The sequence below is a fragment of the Leopardus geoffroyi genome, chromosome B2 (assembly GCF_018350155.1).
Source record: "Leopardus geoffroyi isolate Oge1 chromosome B2, O.geoffroyi_Oge1_pat1.0, whole genome shotgun sequence".
NCBI lineage: Eukaryota > Metazoa > Chordata > Mammalia > Carnivora > Felidae > Leopardus > Leopardus geoffroyi.
Window position 1 is genome coordinate 3919141 of NC_059332.1, and position 23614 is coordinate 3942754.

The following is a 23614-nucleotide window of genomic DNA, read 5'->3' on the forward strand; positions in this document are numbered from 1 at the left end:
GCTTTCACAGTTTTGAGGCTAAAGCAACACGGGAAATTAGTGTAAACGTTGCTAGCCCCATTGACCGTGTTTAACCATGTAGGGCGCATTTTTAGTCCAGCAGAAAAGGGCATTGCTATATTCCACAGATGAAGTTTGAAAGTTTTTCGCAACGACAGTAGCTTGGAGAAGGAAATAATAGTGAAAGTCCCTAGATTCTTAAGATTCTTCATTTTATGGAACACATCCATTAAAATCCCAGTTTGTGAAGGCATGTTTGCTGAAGCAGTGAGGCTAAGTCCTAGTTCCTTGATAATTCATGCTTGCAAATAAGGAGCATTTTACTAACTCTCCACAATATTTGTGCCACGCCCAAGAAAATTCTGAATGTCATTTTAGAGGCAGCCCATGTATTTACCTAAACACCTGCAGAATATCTTGATGGTTTCTCTCTAAAAACAACAAAACGTCCATTGGAAGTCCCTATGTGGCTTTGCATGATTGCCTTACTTTACGCTTTAAAATATCTGCAGCTTTCTGTGCAAGATTTTTGTTCACAGTGGATATAGGAACGAAAGGGTAAATAAATGACGTCAGAGTAACCACATTTAAGGGCGGGGCTTAAGATTCATTCACCAACCTGAAAGCAACTCTTAATCCGGGCTCCCCGCACAGAGCTGGACCAATCCGAGGAGGGCGCGGGAACTTTTGAATGCTCTTGGGTCCAATGGTTGGCGGTCCGGCTGTATAAAAGAAGGAGGGCTGTGTGCCTCTCATCGCTTTCGGTGAAGACGCTCTCGGCCTTCTTGGGGGATGGCTCGTACGAAGCAGACGGCGCGCAAGTCGACGGGCGGCAAGGCCCCGCGCAAGCAGCTGGCCACCAAGGCGGCCCGCAAGAGCGCGCCGGCCACCGGCGGCGTCAAGAAGCCGCACCGCTACCGGCCCGGCACGGTGGCCCTGCGCGAGATCCGCCGCTACCAGAAGTCCACCGAGCTGCTGATCCGCAAGCTGCCGTTCCAGCGGCTGGTGCGCGAGATCGCGCAGGACTTCAAGACCGACCTGCGCTTCCAGAGCTCGGCCGTGATGGCGCTGCAGGAGGCGTGCGAGGCCTACCTGGTGGGGCTCTTCGAGGACACCAACCTGTGCGCCATCCACGCCAAGCGCGTCACCATCATGCCCAAGGACATCCAGCTGGCGCGCCGCATCCGCGGCGAGAGGGCCTAAGTTCTGAACGAAGGATCGCCGACCTTAAACCCAAAGGCTCTTTTCAGAGCCACCCAATTAGCTCAACAAAAGTGGCTGTGAACCTTTAGATGGTGTTCAGGGGACCATGGCCATAGTAAGCATTACTTGAAATCTAGTTGTTCTAATGGGACTTTTACCCGGCGAAAGGGTCCGTTTTTGAAAACCATGTGACAGACTGCATATGATCCTGTCAACCCACTTTCCTAGACTATTATTGTGTGCCTTTACTGAAAAGGGGACGACCTTGAACCAGTAGCCGGGTACGTGAACTGCCCACTTTGAAAGTGCCTAATTTTGCCTCTAAGAAATTTGAGCTTTAGGTTACATCCCCAACTATCAGGAAACACTTCGAAGATCATAGCGTTTACACTATACATAACTCAACAAACTTCAGAGCAATACAGAATACTGAATGTCAGCTCCAAATTCCAAAGGTTTCGCTTCAGTTTTCCCCACACCTTTGCTCTTACCCCTAATATCTTTGGCCTACATCTGAGATGGGAGTTGATGCATCGACCTAAATCAGGTGGACAACCATCAACAAAAAACAAGATTCACCTTGAATTGTGTGGTTTGCTTGGATTGCTTTACATTCCTGGATTTTGATAAAACAACTTTGACATTACAAAATATTTGCATTTTTCTAAGTAATAATGTTGGATGTTTCTATTTGTGTGTGTGTGTGTGTGTGCGCGCGCGCACGTACACGCGTGTCATTGCGTTGTATTTTTATTTAAATTTCCAGGCTCTCCTACATGTAATTGTCTGGCACAGACCTTTGTTATCCATGTAAAAGGTCTCAGTGATGCCCTTGGCTTGAGACAGGGTCTGTCCCCTGCCCCAGCCCACATCTGGGCCCCAGCTGAAGTCGAAATATCTTGGTTTTTCTTATTGCTGTGTTGGCTTTTATGTACATTGTTTGGCTTTTTCCTCGATATGTTATGTATCTGTTAGAAAAAGGGCGTTTAAGGCACGGGGCCTGAAAGGATAGCTTTAAAAAGGTGCAAGTGCCCATTGCTGTCTGAGGGTTAGATGGCCAGGGGACAGTGGCTCAGATTGGCTGCCCCTGCCCTCCCCCATCCCTTTCCCAGTCAAGGAATGTGGATTTGGTTCTAAGTCTTCATTTACTTGAGCTCCTCAACAGAAAAACTGCCCAGTGTCTGGTGAATAAGGATAGCACTATCTTAGAATCCATAACGTTGTTAATCTTTCTGCGGGAGTACTCTGGAAACTGGAAGCACAGGGCAGCATTTAGATATCAGATTGCCCACATTCAAATCGCAGTGTTACCACTTACCGTATCGTCTGACACAAATTGATTTCTCCATCATCAGAAAAATAGGGAATAACACTACCCACCTTAGTGGGTATCATAGTTACTGGGATCATAGAAGTTGATTTTTGGACACGTGGCATTGGAGAAATGCTATGAATTTTCCTGAGCTCTGTGTGATTCTCCCTTATACTCTAACATTTCTTTGAAAATTGAAATAAAAACTCAAACTTTCCCCTCTAAATGTCCTTTTCATTGGGCATGACTTTATTGAATAGACTCGGCCCAGTTTGGAAATGAAACTTCAGCGGGTATTCTAAAATCAAAGAATGGAGGAAATTCAGTCATAAATATTGCAAATATTTTGTAAAGTCAAAGTTGTTTTATCAAAATCCAGGAATGTAAAGCAATCCAAGCAAACCACACAATTCAAGGTGAATCTTGTTTTTTGTTGATGGTTTTCCACCTGATTTAGGTCGGTGCATCAACTCCCATCTCAGATGTAGGCCACAAATGTTAGGAGTAAGAGCTAAGGTGTGGGGGGAAAAAAAAGAAAATTTACTGAATATATTGGAAGGGGAGCTGTGCCCACATTTTAATATCACTGCATGAAGCATTTATTACTTTCTATTAGCGGAGTGACTATGGTCATGCTGGAGGGAAAAAAGGGTGTTTAACATACAGATTGTATTTTTTAAATGGCTGTTGGAAGGTCCTCCATGAAACACGGTGTTTCTTTCCCAGACACCATGGTGATACGACACCACATGCTGAAATTCACCGCTACTACTGCTGGCTCTCGAACTTTTGTTTTATGCAGACTTTCAGAAGAGAGGAGGAGGCCAAGGTCAGGGTGTATTTTTCAGAGTTAAAGATTTAGTAGTATCCCTTCCAGTCATCCCAGTAGAAGTGACTTACTAATCCATGAGTGTCTGAGATTTAACACCACAGTGGGAAGTCAGTGTAGAAAGGTGAATTGTACTCCAGATTCGGCTGCCGGAGAGCCAGGAAGGAACATTACTTGTCAATGCCCCTTTGGAAAGGGCATCTAGGGATATTCTCAGGCAACCATATTTAACATGTCATGTATGAACAGAAAAACAGCCTGTCACTAGGTGAATGAATAAAGACGGCGTCTTACATAGAGCTGACAATACGAATTCAAAGTGCATGTGTCCACTTATTTGCAGAGTTTTATAACAAATACAACACAGTACTGTAAAGGTTTTTCTCTTCCTTATGTTTTCTTAATAACATTTTCTTTTCTCTGGTTTACTTTATAATAAGAATACAATATATAATACATATACCAAATACATATTAATAGACTTTATGTCATCAGTAAGGCTTCTAATCAACAGTATGGTATTGGTAGTTTGGGCAGGGGGTGGTCACAAGTTATATCTGGATTTTCAACTGTGCAAGAATCAGCCCCCCAAGCCCTGCATTGTTCAAAAGTCATTTGTATATAAAATGGGACATTAGTCATACAAAGAATGAAATCTTGGTATTCACAACATGGATGGACTTAGAGGGTATTAGGCTAAATGAAATAAGTCAGGCAGAGAAAGACAAATACCATATGACTTCACTTACATGTGGAGTCTATAAAACAGCATCGACGACAACAGCAAACAGAGATAAATATAGAGAACAAATCGGTAGTTCAGGGGCGAGGGTAAGAGGCAAAGAAGGTAAAGGTGATTAAGAAGGAAAAACATCCAGTTATACAATAAATAAGTCACAAGGACGAAAAGCACAGCGTAGGGAATATGATCATATTGTAACAACTTTGTATGATAGCGACACATCATGATGAGCATTTCATAATGTATATAATTGTCAATTCACTACGTTATACACTAGTATACTATTGTAAGTCACTATACTTCAATTGAAAAGAAAACAAAACCAAAAAACCCCGAATCCATCAATGTCTTGTACTTTATTAAATGTTGTGATTAAAAAAAAACAAAAACAAAAAAAAAAAACCTTCGCTATTATATACATATCTGTGTTGCCTATATTGTGTCACGAGTAAAAGCCTGAAAATGAAGGCTCAGGGCAACATCCTAACTCCAGACAGGCTCTTTAAGCAACAATACCAACTAAAAACCAACCATATTTATGTCTTTGCACCAATCTCTGTTCTAGCCTTCTGCTTACGTTAGGTAATTTCAATCTTTACAAAAGCTCCCTGAGTACTATCATCGCTCCACCTTAACAGATAAAGAAAATGAAGGGCAACTTTACAAGGTCACACCGCTGTAATAGAGGAAAAATGACTTCCCCTGCCCTTTTGAGTTTTTGGCCTAGACCCTGCCATAAAAGGCAGATTAAGGACAGAAAAACAGAGGTTTAATGATATATATACCTCAGGTATATATGGGAAAGACAGACCCTGAAAAACTGAGAAGAACACCTGAAAAGGCCCAAGCCACCCCTTACATAGCATCTTCCACTAAAGACAAAAGATGTCATGTGGGAGGGGCGTGCACAGGGCGCCGGTTATGGGCTCCCAGGAAAAGGATGGTAAACAAGGCAAGGTTGTTCTGCAGAATCGAGGCCGGGCTTTCTCCATGGACAAGTTTCCGTGCTGATCTAGCTGTCCTTCTCTTTCTGGCACAGAGAGGGAGACACCGATTGAGATCTCCTTCATAAATGTGAAATTCCCCTTAAAAAAGTGTGAGTTCTCCTCTGGTTTTAGAGATTCTCCTGCATCTGGTGTTTCTCTAAACTGCTCAGAAATAGCCCTTATGTCAGACAGGCCCATGTGCGGGCGGCGTATACCATACCGTTCACACGCACGGGGCATGTTTGGGGAAGGTGTGTCTGAGCTCCCCACTCCTATTTTGGGGTGGCGTCCTAGGGTACCCTTCCCAATCATTCCCTTCTGAAGAAGAAAGTACAGCATTTGCTTAGAAAAAAAAAAAATTAGCCCCTGTGAACATTCTCACGGGAACATATAATTTCAGACACAAATATCAACGGTTTCAGAAAAATCTAGAGCTTAAAACTGAAACTCCTCACTCCGTTCCCTCCCCCACACCGCCATTGGCTCTCAGCCCAGAGAGGGGCGGAGCCCGGCGTGCGGTCGCGGCGCCTCGGTACCCGCCCGCGCGTTCAGTTCTCAATCAGGTCCGACGACTGCTTATAATAACGCCGATTGGGACAGTGGGGCCATCGCTGTGACTTACTCGCAGGACGCGCTTAGGCAGCAATGTCGGGCCGGGGCAAAGGCGGGAAGGGTCTGGGCAAAGGGGGCGCCAAGCGCCACCGTAAGGTGCTGCGCGACAACATCCAGGGCATCACCAAGCCCGCCATCCGGCGGCTGGCCCGGCGCGGCGGCGTCAAGCGCATCTCCGGCCTCATCTACGAGGAGACCCGCGGGGTGCTCAAGGTGTTCCTGGAGAACGTGATCCGGGACGCCGTCACCTACACGGAGCACGCCAAGCGCAAGACGGTCACGGCCATGGACGTGGTGTACGCGCTCAAGCGCCAGGGCCGCACCCTCTACGGCTTCGGGGGTTAAGCCTTCGTCACCACTTTTTCTCTATAAAGGTCCTTTTCAGGGCCGCCCACTTACTCTCAAAAGAGTTGTACCCGTCTCCCTCTTCCCCACTCTCCAGTTGTGCTCCTGTTGGGAAGGCTCATCCGGCCTACCTGCCAAGGCTTCGGCTTTCGTCTTAACGCATAAACTGAGCAACAGTCCATTCTCCCTGCTACCTCTCCACCAATCAGCTCGCAGCACAGTGCGAGGCGCAGGCCGCGGGCCAATCCGGAGCAGGGGCCGGCCGAGGAAAGCCAATGGGGAGGCGTCTGAAGGCCCCGGCCCACGGCTTTCTGGGGAAGGAGTCGGCCTCCCCCTCGTCGCTTTCCCCCAAGAGGCCATCCTGGCCGGCGGCCGTGCTTCAGTCGCTGTCGAATGCGTTGGTCCGGGGAGGCTCCGGTGAATATCCGTACTAATTCCCAGAGCGTGCTCCCGCCTCTGGAAGCCAGGGATGGCCCGAGAAGGCTCTTCGTTGTGTGATTGCCCCCAGCGATGCCCGGACAGAGGACGACACAGGCTTTCCCCGTCCGCGCTGGCATCCGCCACCTCTATCTCAGGGGTTGGAGCCGGTGAGGGTGAGGTCGGCCCACAGCCTTCCGCAGATGGTGTCTTTGAGCTTAAGATGCCTTGGCATTGCAGGTTTGCGTCCGCAGGCCGCGAGCCTGCGCTAAGCCTTTGGCTTGGGGAAATTGCCATTTACTAGATTAAAGGGAGTCTGTTCTTATTCAGGTCTCTGGCTACTGGGAGCCTTGAGGTCTCCAACAGGGCGCAAATTCGAGGGGCTGAGGGAGAAAGCCCCCTCCTCAGGTCACTGGCTCTGGTGACTGTCTTGGACCTTCCCTCTTCTAACCTTTGTCCGGTTCATTTCCCTCCTGCCTCCTGTATAAATTCTAAGGTTGGGGCACCTGGGTGGCTCAGTTAAACGCATCTGACTTCTGCTCAGGTCATGATTTCAGTTCGAGCCCCGCGTCGGGCTCTGTGCTGACAGCCTGCTTTGGGTTCTGTCTCCCTCTCTCTGCCCCACCCCTGCTTGCGCTCTGTCTCTGTCTCTCAAAAATGAGTAAATATTTTTAAAAATGTAAGGTTGTTTTATTTTAATGAACGTTTCAAACATGGTTATAAAAAGTTTTGAAGTTATGTCCTCCAATTGGTAAATCACAACGGAATAGTCGGCATTGATTTAATGCTTAAGAAATATAGTGACATTTGCTTAAAACTCTGCTGGCTGGTTACTCTGCTAACATGTCTCTCTGACACAAGAAGATACTTGAATGCGCAATTGGAAGATTCTTGAGTTCCAAGTGAGAGGTCTGGTTTAGAGAAAAATTTGGGAAACTCCCGCCTGTCAATGGTAAGACAATGAGATCAAGACTTTCAACACCATTTATTACTGTCCGTTGTGATGGTAAATGAGTGGAAATATAAATTGTCATCAGAAGGGATTGGGGCGCCTGGGTGGCTCAGTTAGTTGAGCGTCCAACTTTGGCTCAGGTCATGATCTTACGGTGTGTGAGTTGGAGCCCCGCGTTCGGCTCGGTTCTGACAGCTCAGAGCCTGGAGCCTGCTTCGGATACTTCTCCCTCTCTCTCTGACCCTACCCCGTTCATGCTCTGTCTCTCTCTGTCTCAAAAAATAAATAAATAAATAAATAAACATTAAAAATTAAAAAAGAAGGGATTGGATATCCTTGAAGTGGTGGTCTGAGTGCAGGCTGCTCTAACAAAAATACCATAGGCTGTGTGGCTAACAACGGATATTGATTTCTCACAGTTCTGGAGGCTGGGAGTTCAAGATCAAGGTCCTGGAAGATTCAGATAAGATTTGGTGTCTGGTGAGAACCCATTTCCTGGTTCATAGCCCTATCTTACTGTGTCTGCAGATGGCAGACGGAAGGACCAGAGAGCTTTCTGGGATCTCTTATTATATAAAAGGCACTAATTGCATTCATGAGTGCTCCACCGCCATGGCCTGATCACTACCCAAGTGCCCGATCTCTTAATACCATCATATTGGGGGTTAACATTTCAGCGTACGAATTTGCAGGGGATACACACAGTCCGTCATAAATGGGCTGCTATGGAGACCTACTAAAGGATAAAGCAACCTGGAGTGCATTTTGGCTCATTTCTTGGCCCCTTCTCTGTTCTTTGTCTCGCTATTGATTTGCTCTGTGTTCTGTGAAATAGTTGCTGCTCAACAGGAGAACTCCATGGCCTAGCTCTGAGTGTCCGGCCAGCTTGTAGTGACACTTAAAGGCTGTGAGAGTGTCAGCTTCTCTCTCAATCCCACTGGTTGTTTTTAGGAGGGTGGCCTTATCACCTCTAAAATTTTATCAGTTTCCTTCCACCCACTTCGAGCTTCATAATGAAGCTTGTCGCATATCCACCTGTATATCTGATATATCTACTTGACTATCTAATGGACTTCTCAAACTTGTCCACATTAGGTATCTTAACGCATAAACCCCAAATCTGTTCCTCCTTCAGTATTCCCCACCTCAGTAGATGGAACTCCATTCTTCCGAGGGCTCAGCCCAGAAAACATGCAGTCCTGTCTGAGCTCTTTCTCATAACTTTCATCCAACCCAGTCAGCTCTGTCTTCCAAATCAATCAGAGCACCTTTCCCGACATCCTCTGCTTCTACTCCTGGACAAGCCACAATCACCTTTTATCCGGATGACCATATAATGAGTCCTAACTAGTCTTTCTGTTTCCACTTCTGATGGCTAGTTTTTTTCTCAGCCACACAGAAGGAGTGATCCTTTCAAAAGATGTCATGTCCGCCATCTGCCCAGAACATTCCAGCGGTGTTCCTTCTTCATAATAAAAGCCAGTGTCTTGTGTCACAAGCACAGTAGCCAATAAGTCCAGCTTGCCTGAGTTGGAGGGGTTTCTGGGATATGGAGCTTTCAGTGCTCACTCAACCTTGGGGAAAGTCCCAAGCAAACAGGATGAGTTTGTCACGCTACCTAAGATGGCTTTACGTGATCTGGCCCTCGGCCACCCTCTCACCTCACTCACTCTCCCATTTCTTTGTCCTCACTGACCTTTTTGCTGCTTGTGGAGTGCAGCAAGCATGTTCCGGGCTCAGAGCCTTTGCCCTGATTTTTCTTTCTTCCTAGAAGTATCTTCTGGTGTAGGAGAGATAAAATTTTACCTCTGCTTTCTTGGGGGTTTTAGCAGGCCTAAGAATTAAATTGACATAAAACAGGGGCGCCTGGGTGGCGCAGTCGGTTAAGCGTCCGACTTCAGCCAGGTCACGATCTCGCGGTCCGGGAGTTCGAGCTCCGCGTCAGGCTCTGGGCTGATGGCTCAGAGCCTGGAGCCTGTTTCCGATTCTGTGTCTCCCTCTCTCTCTGCCCCTCCCCCGTTCATGCTCTGTCTCTCTCTGTCCCAAAAATAAAAATAAACGTTGAAAAAAAAAATTTTTAATTGACATAAAACAGGTTCATGGGAAAAGAGCATACAATTCATTTATATTTACATGAATACATATATATTTTTATATATAGTCATTGAGGTACACCAATGGGTTTTCCAGGACAAAGGCGCCCTCCTAAGGAAATGAACACCCAAAGAAGCAATTGGACTTGAACACTTATGTACCGAGCTGGACAAAGAAGAGTAAACTGTGAAAACAGGACAAGGCAAGGGGGCTGGGGGCCGGGCAGTTAATTGTGGGAAAGTAACTAGGAAGATAAGCGTTAGTTTACAAGGTTTGTACAGAGTTCTCCCAGCTTTGATGATCCAACGTGGCAAAAACATGACTTTCCTCCTGGTAGAGGGATGACATCTTCCATATGGGGATTTTCTCTCCTGCTTTCAGAGGTCAGAATGCTTTTCTCGCACCTGTTTGTTTTCCCGGTGCCTTTAATCTCGATGTCAGGCGCATAGTTTGTGTGGCATGTTCTGCTGTCACTGGACATAGAGTGACATGCTGCATGGCTGCAGACTTCATTCAGGCCTCTGCTCAAATACCCTCTTATGAAAAGAGAACTTTCCTGACTACCCTAGGTGAACGAATACCCCCTCTGCTCATTCTTTAAAATAGCATATGTATCCCCACCCGTATCGCTATATATTTATGTTGTTTATGGTCCTGTCTTCCTCAACTAGAATATAATCCTGTGACAGCAGGGGCTTTGTTTTGTCCCTGAGATGTTCCCTAGGTCCTAGAACAGGGCTGAGAGCTAACAGGTATGCAGGTTTGTTGTGGAGGGAGAGGAAAAACATTTTTCCTTCTGCTCTTCTAAATTCTTGACTGGGACCTCTCTGCAACAAAAAAGACATATTAACAGGAGAAAAACAAATTTAGTTATATACAGATGTACAGGAGCCCCCACAAAGATCTGAGATTCAAGGAAGTGATCAGAGCAGGAAGCTTTTATATCTTTCTAGACAATACGTTTCTGAAGAACAGAGAAAGTGCTTTTGGGCTAGGAGTAAAGAAGTAACAAGGTTTCTTCATACAGACTTCTCGACTCTGAATTCCACATCTCCAGTGATAAGGATGTTTCTCTTCCTCCTGGTATAGGAGGGTACCTTTCATAGAAGAGATTTATCTTCTGCTTTCAGGGAAAAAGAGAGAAGTGGGGGTTACAAGCAGTGAGGAGGTGTCGGGGTGATTTTCCTGCTTCTGCCGCTCAAGTTCCTTGAGTTGAACATATTTAATATGCCAAGGCGGCGTATCAGGGAATAGCATGCCCTGTACCCCATCAGTTGAATGAATGCATGCGTGAATTTTCTACACAAGACCCTAGGCTCACCAGAGTGCCGCCACGATGGATTCTCCTTCTACTCTTCCTTGACTTACCTAGATCTGAGGAATGGTGCAGAGTGGGAAATCGGTCAGCAGCAGCAGTATCTTTGTTCTGAACAAGGCCTTCACGAGTGTTAGGACGGAGGAAGGCTCAGAGGCTTTCACCCAGGCCAGTGAGTGTGACAAATGGGTATGGTGCTGTCTGTAAGGCTGCGAATAAGCTAGGCCAACCGTAACAGAAGCCAGGCATGTCTGTTGTTATAGCCACCGCACCTCCCCTCATATGGAAAAATCTGCATCCACACACCTCTCTCATATACTCCGGATCCAGGACAGAGAATTCTGTCTGATTTGCCCACTGCCTACAGCAGTATCAGGCACGTCACATGAGGTCAACAAATATCTCTTGAAGGAACACCAGCTAAGGAAATAAAGTGACCACTCTCCCAACCATGCCCATTTTGGTCCTCTGACGGTCCAGGACGCAGCTCTGAATCCTCCCCATTGTCAATTTAAATGAAGCCAGGCTAGGTACTTTTATCATTCCCGGAGAAATCTTGGAGGACAATTACTAGGTGGAAAAGGAGACCTAAAAATCTAGGAGAGACATTGGCTAAAGCTAACACACGGTGGCTGCAGTCATCACACGCTCTCACGCCTGCTCTCTAGATTTTGAGATATAGTGTATATACCATATCCCCCCCCCCCGACACACACTTGAAGTGTACAATCAATCCAATGTATTTTAGTATATCTACTTAATTGTACATCCATCCCCACTATCTAATGTACATTTCCATCACCCTAATTTCCATTTCTCTGGGAAGGAAGGAAAAAAGAAAGCATGGCTAACTGCGGAGGGCTGTGCTGACAGTGAATGAGGCACTTTCCCCCATTAGCCAGATTTTACTTTCCCCTGAATCCAGTGCTCTCTGGGTTTTCTGGCAGTCTGAATCTGGTTTCCTCCCCTGCCCACCATTTCCAGGTTTGTCTTTCTTTCTTTCTTTCTTTCTTTCTTTCTTTCTTTCTTTCTTTCAGACAAATCGCTCTATTAGCGGTAAAAACTTCAGTACTCTTCTTGGGACCTGATAGAGGGCCTGATAGACAGGGTCCATCTCATAATCCGCAAAAAGACATTTTTAAAATTCCTAAAGCGGGGCTTTGGCCTCTCTGGTCAGCCTTCCCATCCCCCAATCCGGCTCGCCTCTGGGGGGAAGCACATGAGATCATCAGTTCTGATTGGTTGACAACCATGGATGGGACTTGCTGATTGGATAATGTTCCTCTTTGTTCCTGGAATCCCTGGTCAAGTTCCTTACTCTGCTTTGGTTACCCCCCTCACTTTTGAGTTGGAATATCACTACTCCCCTGCTCGTATGCGGTGAATGGGAACAGAGGAGCGGGTAAAATAAACCATTGAGCTAAGGGAGTTACCTTGGCACATACGACTATCGAACTGAAGTTTTCCTTTCAAAATCCCACAACCTTCTGGGTTTCGGTCTCAATATTGCGGATTCTAAGTAGAGTACGGAGCTGGTAGGCTCAAGTGCCCTGTTCGTTTGGGACAGCCCTTTTTTTGAACAGTTGGGTGGCCCTGAAAAGGGCCTTTGGTTGAGAAATGAAACGTTCTGGTGGCGAAACCCGACAAGTTAGCCCCCGAAGCCGTAGAGGGTGCGGCCCTGGCGCTTGAGGGCGTACACCACGTCCATGGCCGTGACCGTCTTGCGCTTGGCGTGCTCCGTGTAGGTGACGGCGTCCCGGATCACGTTCTCCAGGAACACCTTGAGCACCCCGCGGGTCTCCTCGTAGATGAGGCCGGAGATGCGCTTGACGCCGCCGCGCCGGGCCAGCCGCCGGATGGCGGGCTTGGTGATGCCCTGGATGTTGTCGCGCAGCACCTTGCGGTGGCGCTTGGCGCCCCCCTTGCCTAGGCCCTTCCCGCCTTTGCCTCGGCCAGACATGGCTTTCAGGAAAGCAAACCAACAGTAAGTGACAAAGAAGCGGAGAGCCGATCCTTATATAACTACGTCCCCCGCCCCCTTGCAGATACAGAGAATGGAAAGCGCGCAGGCGGGAAATGTGACGCAACAGTCCCCTCCCTTAACCCCTCCTCCAAGCCCCAGGAACTAGGGGCGGGAGGGGGGTGGGTCAGAACCCAGTTTGACCAGTGTTAACCGGGCTACATGTTTTAAAGAACTGCGTTTATAGTAAATTCATGTTGATTCCAAAAATAATCTGGCAGAGAATTCTTAAAAAAGGCAGTCTTTCACAGTAAATTTCAGTAATGGCAAAAATACCAAGATCAAATAAATATAAATTGGGTAGTTTGGACAAAACCAGGCTTTTAAAATTATTTTACAGGTTATAGCTGGTAAAACTATATTGTTCCAGTTCCACAAATGATGCACGGTAAGCCATATTTAATCCTCTCCAAAGACCAATCCTTTAGGGTTCCTCTTAAAACGCCAACCGGCTTAGGACCTAACCTTTTAAAGGGCCAGCTTTGTTCGCAAATAACAGTAAATGTCTAGACAAAATTTAGCTGTAACCCGTCAAATTATCGTCGATCCCTAGCTTTTCACCTTTAAGTGCAGGGCTGGTTCTATTAAATGTGGTGCTAGATTTTTACAGCTACTTTACTTGAAAACGTGGGTGGCTCTGAAAAGAGCCTTTGGTTTGAGTTTCAAAATAAAGAACCGGCAGCTTTAAGCTCTCTCGCCGCGAATACGGCGCGCCAGCTGGATGTCCTTGGGCATGATGGTGACGCGCTTGGCGTGGATGGCGCACAGGTTGGTGTCCTCGAAGAGCCCCACCAGGTAGGCCTCGCACGCCTCCTGCAGCGCCATCACGGCCGAGCTCTGGAAGCGCAGGTCGGTCTTGAAGTCCTGCGCGATCTCGCGCACCAGCCGCTGGAACGGCAGCTTGCGGATCAGCAGCTCGGTGGACTTCTGGTAGCGGCGGATCTCGCGCAGGGCCACCGTGCCGGGCCGGTAGCGGTGCGGCTTCTTGACGCCGCCGGTGGCCGGTGCGCTCTTGCGGGCCGCCTTGGTGGCCAGCTGTTTGCGCGGGGCCTTGCCGCCCGTAGACTTGCGCGCTGTCTGCTTCGTACGAGCCATGCCAAAAGCGACCTACAAAGACATACCACGCCAGCACAAACATGCCGGGCAGACTTGCCGGTATTTATAGTACGTAGGGTGTAGTGATTGGATGAGAGAAATGCTTAACTACAAGTCTACAGGCTCTGATTGGTCTATCTCTGAATTTTCCAACAACTGCGCAGTTTCATTGGCTATCACGTTATCCTCAGCTCTTTCCAAGGTTTTGTTTCTTCCACTTCCGACTTTCACAGTCTGAATGCAATGCTTTTGAACCTTACCTTTCAAAACACTAGACATGGACTTCATTGGTATTGCTTCAAAGGTCTATATTTCTTTTGTCCTTCGGGAGGAAAAATTGAGAAATACTGTCCGCAATAACGTACTGTTTATAGTCCCTGCTCAATAACCCGATATCAGGTTACAAATTTCTGAAATCTTTTTCAAAAATGTGATTCTTTTGTAATGCTTAAGTTGAGGAACTCCTTTGAATCCGACAAGACAATTTCAACCATAATCAAATTACGCTAGCGTTTACAGAAATTTTCCTGTAATCAGGAATCTATTTGTTAAATGTTAAAGCTGACTTCTAAACGTGGAGCATTCTTATGTGTCTCGTATACCTTATATCTTCTAAAGCCTCGAGTGCATTTTGCCAGGTGTAAAATAGCAGTGACTAAACTCTCCAGTACCGACCTCTGAGCCTTGAGGAGGAGGCGTGTCCTCGTTCCCATCAAGTGGAAATCAGAGCCACAAGGACAAATTTACCACTGCCAAGGCCTAACCTTACAGTTTTTAAAATTCTTCCAAGCTTAAAAGCATCAGATGTGACAGATTTGTACTAAGAGTAGGCATACCAGATTCTACCGTTTGATTGGTTGAGTCTTTTATACTGATCAGCCATTAAGAAAAGAAATCTAGCATCTTCATTTGGGTGGAAAATTCGCTATTTTATTTGAATCCAATGGCTACACAGGAGTCGGGAACCTTTGCTTAAATTCCTGACTCCAGCATTTTCTTTTAAACACCTGCGTTTAATTAGATTCCTCACTTATTATACTAAGAAAAGCTTGATTTTCAAAAACTGTTTCACTTACGAAACCTTCCGTTCTTGGAGAAAGGTTGTGTACCTGTTAGTGTCATCGACTATCCTTCAAAGGCTTAGCTTCAGATCGTTCCCTTCCAAATTGTTAGAAATTACGTGTTGCGTTTTGAAAACCTGCACCCTGGAAAATGGGAAACGGTTGAGAACGGTAGGGAAGATGGACGTGGGAACATCACATTATTGGCGGTAAACTGGCAACCAGCCCCTCTGTGGTTGGCGGGAAGCAGGGAGGCTCGGGTTACCCAGGCCCGCGCGGACTTGTTTGAGAACCTCTGCCGCGCAGCGCGGGAATGAGACGCCACTGTCTTCTCCCGGCCGCCAGGCGACTGCCCAGAGCCTCTCGTGAGAGGCATTTTGTTCTTTCATGTTTCTCCACGATGTGAAATCGCTTTAGCGGTGTTGATACTTTTCAATGCTCCTTACAGCCACAAGGAAGCGAAAGGAAGATCGCTCTAAGCAGTTGTGTCCTCTCGCTTTCACACAAGGAACCCTAAGCCCCCACAGTCCTCCCGGCGCTTGTTTGATGCCCCTCCCTTGCCTGGTTTTGAGCTTCAGAAGTCTTTGGTGAATGCGACATACTGACAGGGAACAGGTGATAGGTAAAGGGGAACAGCCGCTGGTTGGGGTTACGTGGGAAGGATGAAAAGGCATCGGGAATTCGTGCAGCGCATTGGATTGTAAAAATAAGTTGCAATCACACTTGTATATTGTTTTCTGCACGTGCAGCTTGCGTGTTAACTGCCGCGTGAGTTCTGGTGTTTCCCACGACACTCCTCTGACCGAAATTCACAAAAGGCCGGGTGCAGGCCTATCAGTCTTCGGCGTTGCCGGCAAGGCCACGGCACTGATGAGAGCTGGTCCCGAACCTGCAAGACGAGGCCTCCACCCATCCACACACACACACCCCCAACCCAAGCACACCCCGCTTTCCTCTCTCCCTCCCGCCACTCAAGACGCCACCTTTCACGGTTACTAATTAGAAACAGGCGCCCCTGACAACACCCAGCTGAAGCTCCTCGGATTCCTGTTTGAGGGCCCCGTTTACAAACAGCTCTCCCTCCGCCCCCCGAGATGAGGCCGGTTTTGCGGTCCGCGCTGAGGTCCGGGGGCCGCAGAGCCCGGCCCCTCCCCGCCCCGAGTTTCCGTGCCCGAAGCGGCCGGGGTGGCGGCCGGGGGCCCGCGCGCGCCCGCGCGCGCGGCTGGCTAGAGGGACCCGGCGGAGAGGCGGCGCTCCGAGGCGAGAGGCGAGCGGGGCGAGCACCAATCACAGCGCGGCCCCGCCCTATAAATACGCGGCGCCGCCGTCCCCGGCGTCTTCCTGTCCCGTCAGGTCCCTGCAGTTGGCTCTGCCCGCCTCCCTCGCAGCATGTCCGAGACCGCGCCGCCCGCGCCGGCCGCCTCCACTCCCCCCGAGAAGCCCGCGCCGGGCAAGAAAGCCAAGCGACCCGCGAAAGCCGCCGCCGCCAAGAAGAAGCCCGCGGGCCCTTCTGTGTCCGAGCTGATCGTGCAAGCCGTGTCCTCCTCCAAGGAGCGCAGCGGCGTGTCCCTGGCCGCGCTCAAGAAGGCGCTGGCGGCCGCCGGCTACGACGTGGAGAAGAACAACAGCCGCATCAAGCTGGGCCTCAAGAGCCTGGTGAGCAAGGGCACCCTGGTGCAGACCAAGGGCACCGGCGCCTCGGGCTCCTTCAAGCTCAACAAGAAGGCCTCCCCTGCGGAGGCCAAGGCCAACCCCACAAAGGTGGCGAAAGCCAAGGTGACGGGCGCCTCTAAGAAGCCCAAAAAGGTCACGGCGGCTGTTAAAAAAGCCGTCAAGACCCCGAAAAAGGCCAAGAAGCCTGCTGTAACCAAGAAGCCCTCCAAGAGTCCCAAGAAGCCCAAGGTCGTGAAGCCTAAGAAAGTAGCCAAGAGCCCTGCCAAAGCCAAGGCTGTGAAGCCCAAAGCGGCCAAGGCGAAGGTGACCAAGCCAAAGACCGCTGCCAAGCCCAAAAAAGCGCCCAAGAAGAAGTAAAGGTTCCAGTTGGAAGCTTCTTCCAATAACCCAACGGCTCTTTTAAGAGCCACCAACCTACTCCGGGGAAAGAGCTTTAGTACGTGTGTCCTTGGGCTTCCACGCGGAATTTCTGCCTTCTTGCCAGGGTCTCCGCCAACTTCTGCCCCGCGCTCAGTCCCTTACAGTGGAGTTCTCGCTATGGGGAGCTAGGCCCTTGTACTTGAGACTAGGGTTCTGGGGCTTGAAGGGGCTTCAAGTGGGGCGGTTTGTGTGAGAGCCCCTTCCCTAGTACTTCGTTTTACCCGAGGTTCCCGCGCAGTACCAGAAGTACGTGGGTCCCTGCCACGAAATTCCACACCCCAAGCTAGTCCGTCATCCACGTGAACTATCCCCGCCGTGGTCCGGGTTGGAAGCGTGTGCCACGACTACTCGGTTTTCCTGGCTGAGTTCAAAGCAGGGACGTGGTGTGGACAATAGTGCGAAAGCGGCCTTTTCCAAAATTGGTTCCCTGGAGAAGGCCTTTCCGGGCAACCGGTGCAACCTAGGGCTTGGCCACGCCCTCCGCACCCGCGGCACGCCAGCTGGACGTCCTCCGGCAGGACCGGGCAGGACGGAGACGCCCTGGCGTGGATGGCGCGCAGGCCGGTGTCCTCGAGGAGCCCTAGGAGCCCCGCCAGGTAGGCCTTGCACGCCTCCCGCGGCGCCGAGACGCCCGAGCTCTGGAAGCGCAGGTCGGTCTTGCGGGCGCTGGAGCGTGGGGCGAGCTGCGGGCGAGTTTCTGGCCGAGGTCACGACCAAGGGGCTTGGCTGCAATGGAATTTGAGAGGCATAAGCCCCAAAGCCCTCATCGTGCTTGTCTGTATCTAGGAAACGAAGCTGCCCTGGCTGGATTTTGGAAAAGCCACTCTGTAGCCTAACTACGTGGTGTTTCCCTGCGCGCAGGGTTGTCCATCCTAGCGGTGCTATATACCATAGTAAGTAGTGAACACTTTCGCAGAATTGCCCCTTTGTAAAGGTTTTTCTAAGTTAATTCTGGGATTCAGATGTTAATCCCGCCTTTCACATCCGAGGAGAAAACAGTATGAGCCAGGGTTACTACTTAGCACAGCTCCGTAAAGACTTCTTTTTACGCGTGCCCATACGAATTCTTCTATTTTTCAGATGATCTTTTTCCTTTTTGCACTGGCCTGCTGGGCTCCCACTATCCCGTAGTTGGCCAAACAGGCGCGCACTCCTCCCTCAAATTGGTTTGTGCTTTTTTTTTTTTTTAATTTTTTTTTTTCAACGTTTATTTATTTTTGGGACAGAGAGAGACAGAGCATGGAGCATGAACGGGGGAGGGGCAGAGAGAGAGGGAGACACAGAATCGGAAACAGGCTCCAGGCTCTGAGCCATCAGCCCAGAGCCTGACGCGGGGCTCGAACTCACGGACCGCGAGATCGTGACCTGGCTGAAGTCGGACGCTTAACCGACTGCGCCACCCAGGCGCCCCGGTTTGTGCTTTCTTTGAACTCTTTTACAAGCACCCGTCCTCCACAGGCATGACTGTTCATTTTGGTCTTCGCCAGGGTTATTTACAAAACGGTGTTATTATATACGTTGCAACTTTTTTACCAAAACTTCTCAAAAAATCCCCTTTAGTCAAACCTTTTTTTTAAAGGTCCTTCACGTAACATGAACTATTCACCCGTTTCCTATTGATAAGCTTTGACACGCTTTCCATTTACCACTACTGACCCTGGTGCAACAGAGTTCCAACACCGAAATTGCTAGATTAGAGTGTATTTGATGTCTGGGTTGGTGCTGACCTATCCTGAAAATAGCTCCCCTCATCCATTCCAGCTGTCAAGGTGTGGTCACAATTTCTGCCAGTCTAACGGGTATAAAATTATTTCACATTGTCCTTTTATTTGCATTATTATAGTCACTAGTGCTTCCTTCCTTTAGGTTTATTAGTCACTTGAATACGCTTTTCAGAGAATGTCTACTTGTCCCTTTGCTCACTTTTTTTCATCCGGCAGTTTGTGTCTCTTGCCCAATTCTGTTTTTTTATATAGGAGAGACAGGAACCTTCTTATCACCTGTGTTGCAGATAGTTTTCTAATTCTGGCATTGTTTCCCATATTTTGTTTATGATGTGTTTTCCATTTGTATGTATTCTATAAAAGGAGATCTTTTAGAGAATTTTATAGATTTTATAAAATCTGGAATATTAAATGTTTTAGTTAGAAGCGTATCTTTTTCTTTTGTAGCTTCTAGATTTCCAGTTTGGTTAAGAGACTGAACCCTACCCCACCATTATTCATTCAGCAGCCTAGGTTTTCTTCAAAGAATTTTTCTTTCTTAAAAAATATTTAGTCTCTAATCCATCTAGAATTTTATGTTGTTCAAGATAGAATTGAGTTGACATTCTTCCAGATAATGATCAGTTGTCCTAACACCATTTATTAAGTAATCTGTCCATTTCTACCACAAAACTGAAATATGTCCTTGTTATTCAAGTATTAAATAATGGGATCTATTTATGTATTCTAACTTTTTATTGATCTCCATATAAGTCCTATACCTTTATTCCCGATTTGTATGCTTGTTTCTGTTGCGAATGGAAGGCTTTTTAGGTCTTACTGCTAGGAAGGAAGAAATGTTTTGATATGTTGTGGCCAATGAATTTACCAATTTCTATAATTCTATTTCTCTTTACTCTTTAAAGTAGGGCTCCTTGAGTTTTTCCTAGTCCTCTGCAAAATAATCTTACCGTTTTTTTTTTTTCTCAATGTCAATACCAAGCGTTGTATTTCCTTTTTTGTACTGCATTTGCTGAGGATTTCCAAAGTAAAGTTAACTAATTTAGCAGACATCACTTTTTAATTCTTGGTTTTAATTAAGCTGCTGTTTGTCCTTTCAGATAATATTCGTTAATTTTTGGTATCTCCATTATATTTAAATGATACCTTCAACCCTTCTACTCTTTTAAGAAAACTTTTCGATAGCTTTCAGATGTTAATATATAGAAATGTATATAAGTATAAATATATATTTTCTCTCTTCAAATTTTTATTGAAATTCTACTTAACATACATTGCAATATAGTTTTCAGGAGTAGAATTCATTGATTCATCGCTTCCATACAACACCCAGTGCTCATGCTACAGGTTCCCTCCTTAATACCCATCACCCATCTAGCCCAGCCCCTACCCTCCTCCCTCCATTAACCTGTTTGTTTTCGATCTTTGAGTCTCTTATAGTTTGTTTCCCCCTCTCTCTTTTGTTGCCCCCTCTGATATGTTCATCTGTTTTGTTTTTAAAATTCCACATATATGAGAAATCATATGGTATTTGTCTCTCCCTGACTTATTTCGGTTAGCTAATCCACTCTAGCTCATTGCAAAAGGCAAGACTTCTTTCTGATGGCTAAGCAATATTCCTTTGTACTTATAGGCCACATCTTCTTTATCCGTCAGTCAGTGGGCATTTGGGCTCTCTCCATAGTTTGGCTATTGTTGATAATGCTGCTATAAACACCAGGGTGCAGGTACCCCTCCCAATCTGTATTTTTGTATCCTTTGGATAAATACCTAGTAAGGCAATTGCTGGATTGTCAGGTGGTTCTAGTTTTAACTTGTTGAAGAACCTCCATACTGTTCTCCAGAGCAGCTGCGCCAGTGTGCATTCCCACCACCAGTACAAAAGTGTTCTCCTTTCTCTACATCCTTGCCAACATCTGTTGTTTCCCGAGTTCTTAATTTTAGCCCCTCTGACTGGTGCGAGGTGGTATCTCAGTGTGGTTTTGCTTTGTATGTCCCTGATGATGAGTGATGTTGAGCATCTTTTCATGTGTCTGTTGGCCATCTGGATGTCTTCTTTGGAGAAGTGTCTGTTTGTGTCTTCTGCCCATTTCTTCACTGGATTATTTGTTTTTTGGGTGTTGAGTCTGCTACGTCCTTTATAGATTTTGGATACTAACCCTTTATCAGATATGTCATCTGCAAATATCTTTGTCCCGTTCTGTAGGCTGCCTTTTAGTTTTGTTGATTGTTTCCTTTGCTGTGCGGAAGCTTTTTATCTTTTTTTTTTTTTTTTTAAGTTTGTTTATTTGAGAGCAAATACAAGCACAAGTGGGGCAAAGCGCAGAGAGAGACAGGGAGAGAGAGAATCCCAAGCTGGTTCCACACGGTCAGCGGAGAGCCCGACGCAGGGTTCAAACCCACGAACTGTGAGATCATGACCTGAGCCGAAATCCAGAGCGGATGTCTAACCAACTTGGGCCACCCAGGCGCCCGTGGAAGCTTTTTTATCTTGATGTTGCCCTCGCCTCTGGCGATGTGTACAATGGCTCCAGCCAAGGTCAAAGAGGTTGCTGCCTTATTCTCCTCGAGGAGTTTCATGGCTTCCTGTCTTACATTTAGATCTTTTATCCATTTTGAATATATTTTTGTGTGTGGTGTAAGAAAGTGGTCTAGTTTCAGTCTTCTGCATGTTTTGCTGTTCAGTTTTCCCACCACCATTTGTTGAAGAGACTTTTTTTCTGATGGATCTTCTTTCCTGCTTTGGCGAAGGGGACTTGGCCATGTGGTCGTGGGTCCGTTTCTGGGCTTTGTATTCTGTTCCATTGATCCCCGTGTCTGTCTCTGTGCCAGCACCATACTGTCTGGATGACTGTGGCTTTATAATCGAGCTTGAAATCCGGAATCCTGATGCCTCCAATTTTTTCCCCCCCCCCCAGGATTGCTTTGGCTATTTGAGATCTTTTGGGATTCCATACAAATTTTAGGATTATTTGTTATAGCTCTGTCTGTGAAAAATGCTGGTGGTATTTTGATGGGGATCGCATTACATGTGTAGATTGCTTTGGGTGGTATAGCTATTTTAACAATATTTGTTGTTCCAATCCATGAGCATGGAATGCTTTTCCATGTCTTTGTGTCTTCAGTCTCTTTCATAAATGTTCTATAGTTTTCAGAGTACAGATCTTTTACCTCTTTGGTTAGGTTTATTCTTAGGTATCTGGTTGTGTTGGGGGCAATTGCAAATGAGATCAACTTCTTGATTTCTTTTTCTGCTGCTGTGTTATTGGTGTATAGAAATGCAACCGATCTCTGTATGCTGATTTTATATCCTGCAACTTTGCTGACTTCATGTATTCTAGCAATTTTTGGGTACAATCTTTCAGGTGTTCCACATAGAATACCATGTCATCTGCAAATTGTGAAGGTTTGGCTTCTTCCTTGCTGATTTGGATGTGTTTTATTTCTTCTTGTCGTCCAGTTTCTGAGGCTAAGACTTCCAGTACAATGTTAAATAGTAATGGTGAGAGTGGACATCCTTGTCTTGTTCCTAATTGTAGGGTAAAGACTCTTAGTTTTTCCCCACTGAGGATGATATCATCTGTGGGTCTTTCCTATATGGCTTTTGATGATGTTGAGGAATGTTCTCTCTGTCCCTACTTTGTTGAGGATTTTTATTAAGAATGGATGCTGTATTTTGTCAAATGCTTTCTCTGCATCTATTAACAAGACCTTATGGTTCTTATCCTTTCTTTTGTTAATTTGGTGTATCACGTTGATTGATTAGCAAATATTGAAGCAGCCTGGTAAGCCCAGGAATAAAAATCCCAGTTGATCATGATGAATAATTCTTTCAATGTACTGTTGGATTCAATTTGCTCGTATCTTGGTGAGAATTTTTGCATCCATGATATTGGCCTGTAATCTGTAGCAGGGTTTTTGTCTGATTTGGGAATCAAGGTAATGCTGGCTTCGTAAAATGAGTTTGGAAGTTTTCCTTCCATTTCTATTCTTTGGAACAATTTGAGAATAGGTATTAACTCTTCTTTAAATGGCTGATACAAATCCCCTGGGAAGCCATCTGGCCCAGGATTCTCATTTGTTGGGAGATTTTTGATTACTGGTTCAGTTTCTTTCCTGGTTATGGGTCTGTTCAAATTTTCTATTTCTTCCTGTTTCACTTTTGGTAGTTTGTGAGTTTCTAGGAATTTGTTCATTTCTTCCATGGCCCAGTTTGTTGGCATATAATTTTTCATAATATTCTCTTATAATTGTATTTCTCAGGTGTTGGTTGTGATCTCTCCCCTTTCCTTTGTGGTTTTATTTGGGTCCTTTCTCTTTTCTTTTTGATAAATCTCACTGGGGGTTATCCATTTTATGAATTATTTCGAAGAACCAGCTCTTAGTTGTGAGTTTAGTCAGAAATTCTGAGTTCATGAGATTACTTAGCAAGCGACGTTCAAATGCCGCTGCCCAAGTGACGGACTGGGCGGAGGCCTGAGTTCTGAGGCCCTTGGCAAGTACCATGGAGAGGGCTGGCTGGTGGCTCTGAGGAGAGTGGTTTGGGGCAGGACGGAGTCGAATTAAGGTGGAACTCTAAATCGGGGCATTACTGGTATATGGATGGCCTTTAAAGCCATGAACCTGGGTGAGGTCACCAAGGGGATGATTGAGGTTGAGGAGAGTATAAAGGGGGAAATACTGGGTCCTGAGGCATCCAACCCATACTTCTGCAGTCACATACTGCTCTTTCCACACCTGCGGGTAGGTTCTTTAGTAGACATCCCAGAGGGGCCCAGGGACGGGGGCGCGTGCGGAAGCCTTGGCCACGGCA

General features: G+C 46.8%; 4 protein-coding genes across 4 annotated transcripts; 3 read left to right on the plus strand and 1 right to left on the minus strand.

The window, feature by feature from the left end:
- Positions 1-3: 3 nt before the first annotated feature.
- Positions 4-1257, plus strand: LOC123609467 (histone H3.1). Its single transcript, XM_045500542.1, has one exon. It carries the CDS (start codon positions 793-795, stop codon positions 1201-1203), a length of 411 nt encoding a protein of 136 aa, XP_045356498.1. The 5' UTR covers positions 4-792; the 3' UTR covers positions 1204-1257.
- A 4426-nt stretch (positions 1258-5683) lies between these two features.
- LOC123609509 (histone H4) lies at positions 5684-6079 on the plus strand. Its single transcript, XM_045500589.1, has one exon. The coding sequence runs from the start codon at positions 5718-5720 to the stop codon at positions 6027-6029; it is 312 nt and encodes a 103-aa protein (XP_045356545.1). The 5' UTR covers positions 5684-5717; the 3' UTR covers positions 6030-6079.
- Positions 6080-11790: 5711 nt separating this feature from the next.
- On the minus strand, positions 11791-13945 carry LOC123609517 (histone H3.1-like). The gene is made up of 2 exons (XM_045500602.1): positions 13596-13945; positions 11791-12785 (listed from the first exon to the last, which is right to left on the minus strand). The coding sequence occupies exons 1-2, from the start codon at positions 13920-13922 to the stop codon at positions 12456-12458; spliced, it is 657 nt and encodes a 218-aa protein (XP_045356558.1). The 5' UTR covers positions 13923-13945; the 3' UTR covers positions 11791-12455.
- Positions 13826-17070, plus strand: H1-1 (H1.1 linker histone, cluster member). The gene has a single exon (XM_045500538.1). It carries the CDS (start codon positions 16373-16375, stop codon positions 17012-17014), a length of 642 nt encoding a protein of 213 aa, XP_045356494.1. The 5' UTR covers positions 13826-16372; the 3' UTR covers positions 17015-17070.
- Positions 17071-23614: the final 6544 nt, after the last annotated feature.